We start from the raw sequence: 12,500 nt of genomic DNA on the forward strand, positions 1-12,500 counted from the left end.
CCACCCATGTTCCCTCACTGGTAAGAATAGAGAAATATTCTATAGCCTAATGAAAATTAAAAAAAAAAAAAAAAAAAATTCTGATTAAGGCAATTTAATGTTACAAAAAGCAGGACTGTAAATTATCGCTCACGTATCGCTCTTTGAGTCTGAATAATTGATTGGGTGACAAATGAATAATTAAAATCACTAAAGCTATAACGGTAACGGAAAAACACACGAGCCCGTACAACTGTCCAATCACACGGCGGGATTTTCCAGCTCTCCTGCTTGGTAACCAATCGGAATTCAGCTCCCGCCCCTTCCTGTTGTGGTGCTTGGAGACAGTTATAATAATATTCCCCTGGAATAAGAGTAAATTGATGGCGCTGTTATAGAGAGCAGCTGCGGATGCTGGAGACTCGTTCACTGAGAAAAGGTGTAAGTTTCTTTATGGAAGTCTTCACACAGTATGTTTTATTTGGTGTTCAGACGGTATTATGGCATTTAGACTGTCGAGTGCGTTAAAACAACAGGATAAATTAGACATGAATATGTCAGCTTTTTTGATCGATGCCCTTTAGTAACCCTCTCTCTGTTATTTAGAGGTTAATAGTAGCCGAGTGTTATGTTTACACACTCCACTGTAACACAAGGAAATATAGAATAGAATACCTTTATTGTCACTATACACATGTACATTAAAGCATCTCCAATAACAGTGCAAACAGCGTGGAGAGAGAGAGAGAGAGAGAGAGGAAGGGGGAGAAGAAAAAAAGGGGGTGTAAGGGGGGTAAGGTGCACAGTCTGAGGTGTATGTGTTGTGTTGCGCATTATGGAGTGAGGTATTGCACATATAAAGTGTTGCACAGAGACAGTCACATTATAAATTATTGCACGACAGAGTCACATCTCATCTCATTATCTCTAGCCGCTTTATCCTGTTCTACAGGGTCGCAGGCAAGCTGGAGCCTATCCCAGCTGACTATGGGCGAAAGGCGGGGTACACCCTGGACAAGTCGCCAGGTCATCACAGGGCTGATACATAGACACAGACAACCATTCACACCTACGGTCAATTTAGAGTCACCAGTTAACCTAACCTGCATGTCTTTGGACTGTGGGGGAAACCGGAGCACCCGGAGGAAACCCACGCGGACACGGGGAGAACATGCAAACTCCACACAGAAAGGCCCTCGCCGGCCACGGGGCTCGAACCCGGACCTTCTTGCTGTGAGGCGACAGCGCTCACCACTACACCGCCGTGCCGCCAGAGTCACATTATAAGATAAAATGTTACACAGTATGAAGTATTGCAAGGTAAGGTAAGGTGCACAGACTTGAGGTGTATGTGCTGTGTGTAAGGTGCAAGCGCAACACATTCATCTCAGGACTGTGCACCTTACACACAACACATACACCTCAGGACTACACCAATGGCCTTGGACTCTCTGTTAAGTTTTACAATTTTCTAGTTATTAAAAAAAAAAACAACAACAACCATAAAAACATAAACCTGTCGGGTTGTGAGATGACCCTGACTCAGGTGAGTATTGTATCTATGGAAGAGAATAAAGCTACATTTTTGACAGATAATTTGTTTAAAGATGTTAAGATAAGGGTAGCCTAGATCTAGGTGTCAATGGAGTGTGTGTGTGTGTGTGTGTTGGCCCCAGTTTGGCCCCAGGTCTCTCCACCATGCCCTGCTCCATGTTTTGGGCTTTAGATGTGTATGGGAAGGTATACAGCCTGTGTACCGCTAGGGGGCGCTGGCAGCAATGCAGAGAGAACCAGTTGGAGCTGAAACGCGTAACTGCTGCGGATCTGTGCTGCTGGGCCATCGGCTTTGACCAACAGGTTTACCTCAACGTGCTCCCCAGTGACCTGACCATACGCCATCAGGAAGAGACTTATGAGAACCAGGTAAATGACCGGACAATCAAGGCTGATCTGGGGGTGGGTTTCTCAAAAGCCTCTTAACGCCAAGAGTATCTTAAAGCATACACAGAGCCTCACTTTCATTTATAAATGCCTTGAGGCCTCACGAATGGCACAGGAATAATTTTAAGCGTTAACAATAAATCTTATCTCATTATCTGTAGCCGCTTTATCCTGTTCTACAGGGTCGCAGGCAAGCTGGAGCCTATCCCAGCTGACTACGGGCGAAAGGCGGGGTACACCCTGGACAAGTCGCCAGGTCATCACAGGGCTGACACATAGACACAGACAACCATTCACACTCACATTCACACCTACGGTCAATTTAGAGTCACCAGTTAACCTAACCTGCATGTCTTTGGACTGTGGGGGAAACCGGAGCACCCGGAGGAAACCCACACGGACAACGTGCAAACTCTGCACAGAAAGGCCCTCGTCGGCCACGGGGCTCGAACCCGGACCTTCTTGCTGTGAGGCGACAGCGCTAACCACTACACCACCGTGCCGCCACAATAAATCTAATATAGTAATTTTTACGATTAAAGTGATTTCATATAGGTAACGGTCTGAGTGAATCACCTTGACATCCGTAACGTCACAGCAGGAAGTCTATCGGTCTCCTCGCCATTTCCGCTATACTAAAACACCGAGCTGACTGCAACTCTGATCCTCCATTTTAGCTAATTTATCACCATGCCACGTAGATGTGTTACTGCCAGGGCTTTGAACCAGAATTTTTTTCCTATTGGTTCGTTCCGAACAGAAACGGAATTTTAACGTTTCCGGTTTTGGGTTCCACCATTAAATAGACGTTCCCGAACCGGTTAGAACAAAAAAATTTTGTTCCCGGAACGGTTAATTACGTTCCCTGTCAGCTGTTTAACAAATGGCTATAAAATTATGTCTCTGTGTCATCCAGCTTAAGCCAAATGTAGGCTAATTCTATTACAACCTTCATTAAATAAGACAAGAAATAATTCACAACAATTATTATTTCAAATGTTGGCGATTTGGATTCTCAGTATGTCTTCCCATCTACACAAACAGAAAAAGTGCCAAAAATGAAAGATAATTCGTTTAGTGTGTTACCAAAGTCTAGTCAGGCCCTATGGAGGGCTACCGCATGACGTCACCGTGCCGCGAGATTTTGTTAGGCGCCATATTGGAAGACCAAGTACACATCTATGCAAGTACATACATACATAAAACAAACTACACCTGAAATGTAGCCAGGGCCGGTTCTGCCCTAATCTGGACCCGGGTGCAACATCACGCAACCCCCCCCCCAAAAAAAAAAAACACCAGTCTAAATCAGGACAACCATCACATAACTATAAACATTTTATATCAACTATTTTAACTAAATGGGCTATAATAAATCAGCCTGCAGGCAGCCACGGCGGGCTGCCTCAGAAAAGTAACCATTCAATGACACAACTGAAAGCCTGCAGCCACGGCGGGCTGCCTTTAAAAAGTAACCATTTGTCCTACCTTAAAACTCGTTTTGCATTTTCTGCCTCCTTTTTTGTATTTTCGACCCTCCATTTATTTTCTTTCCTGAAAACCCGATTTGTGTCCAGTCATTTTGTTCTGCTACCAACGAACTAACTCGTCAGGTCTCGTCTCTCGAGCCCGCGATGATTCCCGTGGGAAGGGCAACAATTGATACATTTTTACAAACAGCCAATAGGGAGGTTGCAACGTTCAGGCTCTTCTTTGCTCAGACACTCAGTAATGCACTTACTTATTATCACGTGGAGACGTGATAGCAGTCCACCTCCCCGCTCTCTCCATTCAGTCAGCGAACGTCACACAGGAAGTGAACCCCAGCGGGTCATAGAAACTTGCACAGGAGAAGAATGACTTTTTTATTTGTAGGCTACGGAAACTTTGAGGAATGAAATAAAAACCGGTATTAACCGGTTATCATTATTTTTAATAAGCGTTTCTGTACCGGAACATAAAAAATAATAAAGTTTCTGGTTTCGTTTCTGTTCCATGTGAAATAGAAAAAGTTCCCGGTTTTCGTTTTCGTTCCTTGAACCGGTTCAAAACCCTGGTTACTGCACCCACCAGCAACATGACAGAAGGTGGATTTACGTTGCATTCATGGTCCAAGAATGTTCAAACTGCAAAGATTTGGACGCGTTTTGTGAGAAGTTCATGGGTACTTTGGGTGCCTACGAAGTGGTCTCTTCTCTGCTCTGCACATTTTACTGAAGACTCGTATGAAACCTTTGATCTGTTGAGGAGCGTTGGCTATAAGCTCGTATTGAAAGAGGGTGCAGTACCAACAATTAAAGAAAAAGAAAACTACAAGAAAAGGAAAGTATTTATTTTTATTTATTTAAAAAAAAAAGCAAAGTTCAGTTGCACCAGTCCTCCCGAGCATGAGCCGAGGGTTGTTGCTAAAAGCTGGGATGGAATAGGACGTGACTTATCGCTCAGGCAGCGACCTCCCCATGGTTTTTTGCTAAAACCGGTGACGTTCCATCCCATCCCAGGTTTTAGTAATTGCCTGAGCCAAGCAGTAATGGACAAAATAGAGAATGAATGGACGAGCTGTCTTATTTCTAAACTGGATATCGCTGCCATCTCGCCCTTACGTGGAAGAAGCGAATTAACGGAGAACTGAACAAACAATTGAAAGTCAGATTGTTTTGAAACAATCAGCCACAAGATCGGCCTTCAAGAAGCAAGAACACAGACGGGTAAGCTCCGACTCTCATTTGGATAAAAAAACAACATGTTTACCTGCATTTAGATTAATACATGTAACTTGTATTGTATGTTTAAGTTACCGGTATAAGATTATTTAATTTGCTTCAGAATGTGATTGTGGGGCGGCACGGTGGTGTAGTGGTTAGCGCTGTCGCCTCACAGCAAGAAGGTCCTGGGTTCGAGCCCCGGGGCCGGCGAGGGCCTTTCTGTGTGGAGTTTGCATGTTCTCCCCGTGTCCGCGTGGGTTTCCTCCGGGTGCTCCGGTTTCCCCCACAGTCCAAAGACATGCAGGTTAGGTTAACTGGTGACTCTAAATTGACCGTAGGTGTGAATGTGAGTGTGAATGGTTGTCTGTGTCTATGTGTCAGCCCTGTGATGACCTGGCGACTTGTCCAGGGTGGACCCCGCCTTTCGCCCATAGTCAGCTGGGATAGGCTCCAGCTTGCCTGCGACCTTGTAGAAGGATAAAGCGGCTAGAGATAATGAGATGAGATGAGAATGTGATTGTCTCAGTTCATCTGATTATTTAATTAGCCTTTTACGTTTTATCAGTGAAAATGCATGCATGTACATGTATGTTGCATAAGTTATAACGCCTATCCTGTTTGAATGAGAGTCAACCCACAATCAATGAAGTCAAATCAGTCTTAGTTGAGCAAGTTGGTAACGGTATTTCTTACTTTCACCATAAATTTTTATTTATATGGCTTTGGTCTATAGGTGTCAAAGGCCTCGGCCTTAAAACCGGTTACTGCTGTGACGTCACGTACTCAGGGCTGGCTGGCTCAGCGGGGCAGCTCCAATGCCAACTTTGCGGTCGATTTTAACTCTCAAAAAATATATATATTTTTTATTCCCATTTATGCAGCATACAAGAGTCAAGGATGGAGATACTATCCACTCAGAAATTTGTTTAAAAATAAAGGCTCTGCATATCTGCTTTAACTAGGAGAAAAAACAACATACTTTGTTCATTGTGATACTCGCGCTACCATTTAACAATGATCTTTGTGCTATGATGCTTTTGGGAAACCCACCCCTGAAGGTTAGGGTTTTGAGCCCCAGCACTGTCAAGCTGCCACTGTTAGGCCCTTGAGCAAGGCTTAACCCTTTCTACTCCAGGAAGGCCTTCTCATGGCTGATCCTGAACTCTGACCCCAACTTCCTAACAAGCTAAGATATGTGAAAAATGGAATTTCACTGTGCAGTAATGTATATGTGACAAATAAATCGTCATCTTCTTCTTTGGTCAAGTATAGCCAACATAACATCACGCCTGTGCTCTTCAGAGATGGGAAAAGGTATGTTTATATATGGGTGAATGTCTTCCAGAGATGGAACCCAGTAGAGGGATACACAGACACACTCCTGCCCACAGATCGCTGGCCTTGGACAGATGAGTTTGGGACAAAGTCTCAGCCGCTGCATAGCTTCCACCTGCCATCTGAGAACTGGGAGTGGGAGGGAGACTGGTACGTGGATGATGAGAGCTGTGGCAGAGAGTCCACAGCTACTGGGGTGAGTGGTAAATTAATACATCAAAATGTGATCAATAATGAAAGACAGGACACTGAAATTACACCAACTACACGACAACACAATTAACAATAAAAGATATGACGATACGCTGTCAGAAATTATAGGTACTGTACGGATGGGTATAAAGGTCAGTGAAATAACATTGAACCTGTGACATTTTAATCATTAAACTAAAAATGTTTAAACTTTTGGCATTATGGCTTCCTCTCAGGGTAAAATAAATATATATTGGACCCTCTTAGGATCGCAACACTATATAATCCAGCTGTCAGTGGGCAATGCCTATGATGGCATCTTGGTAGGGGTCACATGGGGCATCCACACCAAAAAAAAAAATTGGAAGGGTGATATTTGCCTGATCAGATTTCTGTCTCTTTCATGTTACAATACCGTGTGGGTCAGTTAGTCTGTCGGAGTGGCCACTGATTCTAGTTGGTGAGCTAGGCAGGTTACTTCCTGATCTCCCACTCAGAAGTATGTGATGGGGAGAAGGTAGGAGCAGGTTGGCTTCTAGTCTGGCTAACGCGACTTCAAAGCTCTGCGAGCTATTGGTCTGGCAAAGATATTAAGCCCAACCGTTTCCCAAAGTGCGTGGTTGACCCGCCTCCCTGAAATGCCTCAGTTTGCTACTGGTTGAAGCCAGAAAAGGCTGTGACAAAGATTAAACCAGTCATATCACTCTTTCCTCTGACGTATGTGACGCGACGGGGCTAACTGGTAGATTAAACTCTTACCGAAGCCGGTCGGGAGCAAGGCGAAAACGTCCTTCCTTTCAATAAATACCTCCAGGGCTGCTCTTTGCTCCGTTTTCAATGAGAACTTGCTCCATGTTCGTAATGTTTCTAGTGAATGAAGCGCTTCCGGCATAGATTCTGTAAACAATCTATGGCTTCCGGTCGCAGTTCTACTACGTCAGTGCCTTGAACACGCCTCTACCCAGGGCCATTGGAGATGCTCAAAGTTGATTGGCTCCCTATTTTTCGGGAGCTTGGAAGAGCTGTAGATAGCTTGCCTGGCCAGACTAAGCTCGCAACAGGCCCTCGTGTTGCGTCACGCTTAGGATGGACGGGCCCAGGCTAGTTGGCTTCAGCTCTCCTTACTGGAAGCCCAAGGTAGGGGGAGTGGCAGAATTAACTCTAACTTTGTTCAGGACGAATGCAATTAGTAAAATCAGAGGAGAAATGCACAAAAGATAAAGGCATGCAGCTGCCATCTCTTTTAGTATAATAGTATGCAGGTAATGAAATAAGCGAATGCAACACTTGCGTTTGTTAGCCTATGTTGCTTGCTCTGCTATTGCACAATATTCTGTTGTCTATCCAACTAGCTTACATAACATTTGGATATAATTTCACACAGTTTCATCATGATAATGTGTACAGTGTCTTGCAAAAGTATTCAACCCCCTTTGTGTTTGTTCTGTTTTGTCGCATTACAAGATGGAATTAAAATGGATTTTGGAGGGTTGGCACCATTTGATTTACACAGCATGCCTACAACTTTAAAGGTGCAAATTGTTGTTTAATTGTGGTACAAACAATAATTTAAAATGAAAAAGCAGAACTCTGGAGTGTGCATAGGTATTCACCCACTAAATTAGAGCTGGTCCAATCAATTCACTTCATAAGTCACATAATTAGTTGATTAAGATCCACCTGTGTGCAATCAAAGTGTCACATGATGTCTGTATAACTCAACCTGCTCTGGAAGAACACTGACTCTGCAACACTACTAAGCAAGCAACATGAGAACCAAAGAGCCTCCAAACAGGTCAGAGACAAAGTTGTGGAGAAGTATAGATCAGGGTTGGGTTATAAAAAATATCCCAAACTTTGAATATCCCACGGAGCACCATTAAATCCATGATAGCAAAATGGAAAGAATATGGCACCACTACAAAGTTGACAAAAGAAGGCAGCCCACCAAAACTCACAGACCAGGCAAGGAGGGCATTAATCAGAGATGTAACAAAGACACCAAAGATAACACTGAAGGAGCTGCAAAGATCCACAGCGGAGATGGGAGTATCTGTCCATAGGACCACTTTAAGCTGTACACTCCACAGAGCGGGGCTTTATGGAAGAGTGGCCAGAAAAAAAGTCACCATTTAAGAAAACACATTTGGAGTTTGCCTAACAGCATGTGGCAGACTCCCCAAACACATGGAAGAAGATTCTCTGGTCAAATGAGACTAAAATTGATCTTTTTGGCCATCATGAGAAATGCCATGTGTGGCACAAACCCAACACCCTGAGAACACAGTTCCTACAGTGAAGCATGGTGGTGGCAGCATCATGCTGTGGGGATATTTTTCATCTGCAGGGACAGGAAAGCTGGTCAGGACTGAATGAAAGATGGATGGCACTAAATGCAGGGCAATTCTGGAGGAAAACCTGTTTGAGTCAGCCAGAGGTTTGAGACTGGGACCAAGGTTCACGTTCCAGCAGGACAGTGACCCTAAACATACTGCTAAAGCTACACTGAAGTGGTTTAAAAGGAAACATTTTAATTGTATTGGAATGGCCTAATCAAAGCCCAGACCTCAATCCAATTGAGAATCTTTGGCATAACTTGAAAATTGCTGTCCACCAACGCAACCCATCTAACTTGAAGGAGTTGGAGCAGTTTTGCCTTGAGGAATGGGCAAAAATCCCAGTGGCTAGATGTGCTAAGCTAATAGAGACGTACCCCAAGAGACTTGCAGCTGTAATTGCAGCAAAAGGTGGCTCTACAAAGCATTTACTTTTTTGGGGAGAGGGTGAATACCTATGCACACTCCAGATTTGTTTTTTTCACCTTAATTATTGTTTGTGTCACAATAAAACAACAATTTGCACCTTTAAAGTGGTAGGCATGTTGTGTAACTCAAATTATACTAACCCTCCAAAAGTCAATTTTAATTCCTGCTTGTAATGCGACAAAGCGGGACAAACACAAAGGAGGATGAATACTTTTGCAAGACACTGTATAGCCTGCAGCAAAACAATTGCACCTACCGTAACTAGCACATTACTGAATATTAATTTAATTGAGGTGACCTAATCAAGGTTTTCTGTGGATGTATTGACTAGGTCAGGCCTTTCAATTACATAATTTGGGCTACACCCTGTATTTCTGAATTTGGGCTTTTTCCGTCGTGATACAGGGTAATTTGGGCTTTTCTCCACGCACAAAGTGCTGTTTTCCCGCTGTGTTTTAAACCTGCTGCTACTTTTTTAGCTACAAAGTTATGAATAAATAAAGAAATCTATGAATGTTATTTTTATCTTTATTGCAAAATGTCTACAGAATTAATCCCTCTTGATGTACATGACAAAAATAATTAGAATACAGTTAGTATTTAAAAGATGTGTTGGGGCCTGAGGAGAGCCTGGAGGAAAGGAGCCTGGGAATGAAAAAGCAAGTTCTGCACTCTTGCCATCAAAGAGACAAACCTGTAGCCGACCTGCGACACAAAAGGTTTTTCAGTCACATCGCAAGAATTGGCAGCGCAATTCACAGTATGTAGTCAGGTAAAAGATCTTAGTTTCAATGAAAGGCCAGTGTCTAAGACTATCATTAGCTAGAGGACCAAGCTCCAAGTCACTGATTCCACCCACAATTACACAACCGTGTGCATTTAAGATGCAAGCTGTATCTTAAATACACACAGTTGTGTCCTGAATAGCTCTCTTTTATTCAGTCTTTTACCTGATTTACCTAATGTGGAAATCCCACTCTGGTCATTGGTATGCGAGTCTCGCTCCTCCACGAAATCATGCCATGCCGATTACCGTTGATGGAGAATTCGTGCTCTGCGCAAGGCTTACGGCTAGTTTGATGAACTCGGAACAACATGGGAATGGTGTGGATTTTGCGTCAATTACGAGAAATGCACGCTAATTCTCGCTGATTTCTGTGTTTTAAAGAAGAAAGTCAAGACATTGGGTTTTATGCAGCCAAGTTTATTTAATCAACATTAATCAACATTCGTTTTTTTTTACTTTTGGTAGTATATTTTGGGCGCTTGACCTTAATTTGGGTGCCTTTTTAGTTGGGCGCCTACAACGTTATCCGTCGCAGGTTTCATGTAATTGAAAGACCTGTAGGTTCTGAGCTCAGTAAGGGGAATTTCTCTTGCTGTACACTAACATGAATGGTGTTTATATTATGTTGATATTTTGTAACTTTTATGATCTGTTGAATCTTCCGTGTGTCTTCTGCCTTCAGTTAGCTAAGGAGTTTGTATGGTTCGTTTGGTTCCTATTCTGAAAATTTGATAACTTGTGCATAATGACGTACAGTGGTGCTTGAAAGTTTGTGAACCCTTTAGAATTTTCTATATTTCTGCATAAATATGACCTAAAACATCATCAGATTTTCACACAAGTCCTAAAAGTAGATAAAGAGAACCCAGTTAAACAAATGAAACAAAAATATTATACTTGGTCATTTATTTATTGAGGAAAATGATCCAATATTACATATCTGTGAGTGGCAAAAGTATGTGAACCTTTGCTTTCAGTATCTGGTGTGACCCCCTTGTGCAGCAATAACTGCAACTAAACGTTTCCGGTAACTGTTGATCAGTCCTGCACACCGGCTTGGAGGAATTTTAGCCCGTTCCTCCGTACAGAACAGCTTCAACTCTGGGATCTTGGTGGGTTTCCTCACATGAACTGCTTGCTTCAGGTCCTTCCACAGCATTTCGATTGGATTAAGGTCAGAACTTTGACTTGGCCATTCCAAAACATTAACTTTATTCTTCTTTACCCATTCTTTGGTAGAACGACTTGTGTGCTTAGGGTCATTTTCTTGCTGCATGACCCACCTTCTCTTGAGATTCAGTTCATGGACAGATGTCTTGACATTTTCCTTTAGAATTCGCTGGTGTAATTCAGAATTCATCATTCCATCAATGATGGCAAGCCGTCCTGGCCCAGATGCAGCAAAACAGGCCCAAACCATGATACTACCACCACCATGTTTCACAGATGGGATAAGGTTCTTATGCTGTAATGCAGCGTTTTCCTTTCTCCAAACATAATGTTTCTCATTTAAACCAAAAAGTTCTATTTTGGTCTCATCCGTCCACAAAACATTTTTCCAATAGCCTTCTGGCTTGTCCACGTGATCTTTAGCAAACTGCAGATGAACAGCAATGTTCTTTTTGGAGAGCAGTGGCTTTCTCCTTGCAACCCTGCCATGCACACCATTGTTGTTCAGTGTTTTCCTGATGGTGGACTCATGAACATTAACATTAGCCAATGTGAGAGAGGCCTTCAGTTGCTTAGAAGTTACCCTGGGGTCCTTTGTGACCTCGCTGACTATTACACGTCTTGCTCTTGGAGTGATATTTGTTGGTCAACCACTCCTGGGGAGGCTAATAGTGGTCTTGAATTTCCACTATTTCTACACTATCTGTCTGACTGTGGATTGGTGGAGTCCAAACTCTTTAGAGATGGTTTTGTAACCTTTTCCAGCCTGATGAGCATCAACAACGCTTTTTCTGAGGTCCTCAGAAATCTCCTTTGTTCGTGCCATGATACACTTCCACAAACATGTGTTGTGAAGATCAGACTTTGATAGATCCCTGTTCTTTAAATAAAACAGGGTGCCCACTCACACCTGATTGTCATCCCATTGATTGAAAACACCTGACTCTAATTTCACCTTCAAATTAACTGCTAATCCTAGAGGTTCACATACTTTTGCCACTCACAGATATGTAATATTGGATCATTTTCCTCAATAAATAAATGGCCAAGTATAATATTTTTGTCTCATTTGTTTAACTGGGTTCTCTTTATCTACTTTTAGGACTTGTATGAAAATCTGATGATGTTTTAGGTCATATTTATGCAGAAATGTAGAAAATTCTAAAGGGTTCACAAACTTTCAAGCACCACTGTATATTTGTCTGTGAAGATTCTCAGTCATCCAGGTACATAGTAATCTGTGGTTAGTAGAAGAGAGCAACTGGACTTGCTTGAAGGTTCTTGAAAACATTTCACCTCTCATCCGAAAGGCTTCCTCAGTTCTGTCTGACCTAATAGAGTATCCAGTATTTATCCTCTCATGGATCATCATAGAATCAGAATCAGAATTCTGATGGCTGCATTGTAGGTGGCTGATAGTTCAGTGATGGCCGTCATCAGAATTTTGATGAATTCTGATTCTATGATGATCCATGAGAGGATAAATACCTGATACTCCCTATTAGCAGTGTTGCCAGATTGGGCGGTTTTCCGCCCAAGTTGGGCGGTTTCAAGTGCATTTTGGCGGGTTTTGAACATATTTTGGGCTGGAAAACGTCAGCAGTATCTGGCAACACTGCCTATTAG

General features: G+C 42.8%; 1 protein-coding gene across 2 annotated transcripts in view; it reads left to right on the forward strand.

Moving 5' to 3' along the window:
• The first annotated feature begins 346 nt into the window (after positions 1-346).
• tecpr1b (tectonin beta-propeller repeat containing 1b) overlaps positions 347-12,500 on the forward strand; it is a 67,374-nt gene continuing 55,220 nt past the window's right edge. For both annotated transcript variants that reach the window (XM_060901739.1, XM_060901741.1), the window contains exons 1-3: positions 347-420; positions 1,656-1,902; positions 5,971-6,156. In XM_060901739.1, coding sequence (XP_060757722.1) covers positions 1,678-1,902; positions 5,971-6,156 — 411 coding nt within the window. In that variant the 5' untranslated portion in view covers positions 347-420; positions 1,656-1,677. The remainder of the gene's footprint in view (positions 421-1,655; positions 1,903-5,970; positions 6,157-12,500) is intronic.

Source organism: Neoarius graeffei, chromosome 20 (genome assembly GCF_027579695.1).
Source record: "Neoarius graeffei isolate fNeoGra1 chromosome 20, fNeoGra1.pri, whole genome shotgun sequence".
NCBI classification, from domain to species: Eukaryota; Metazoa; Chordata; class Actinopteri; order Siluriformes; family Ariidae; genus Neoarius; species Neoarius graeffei.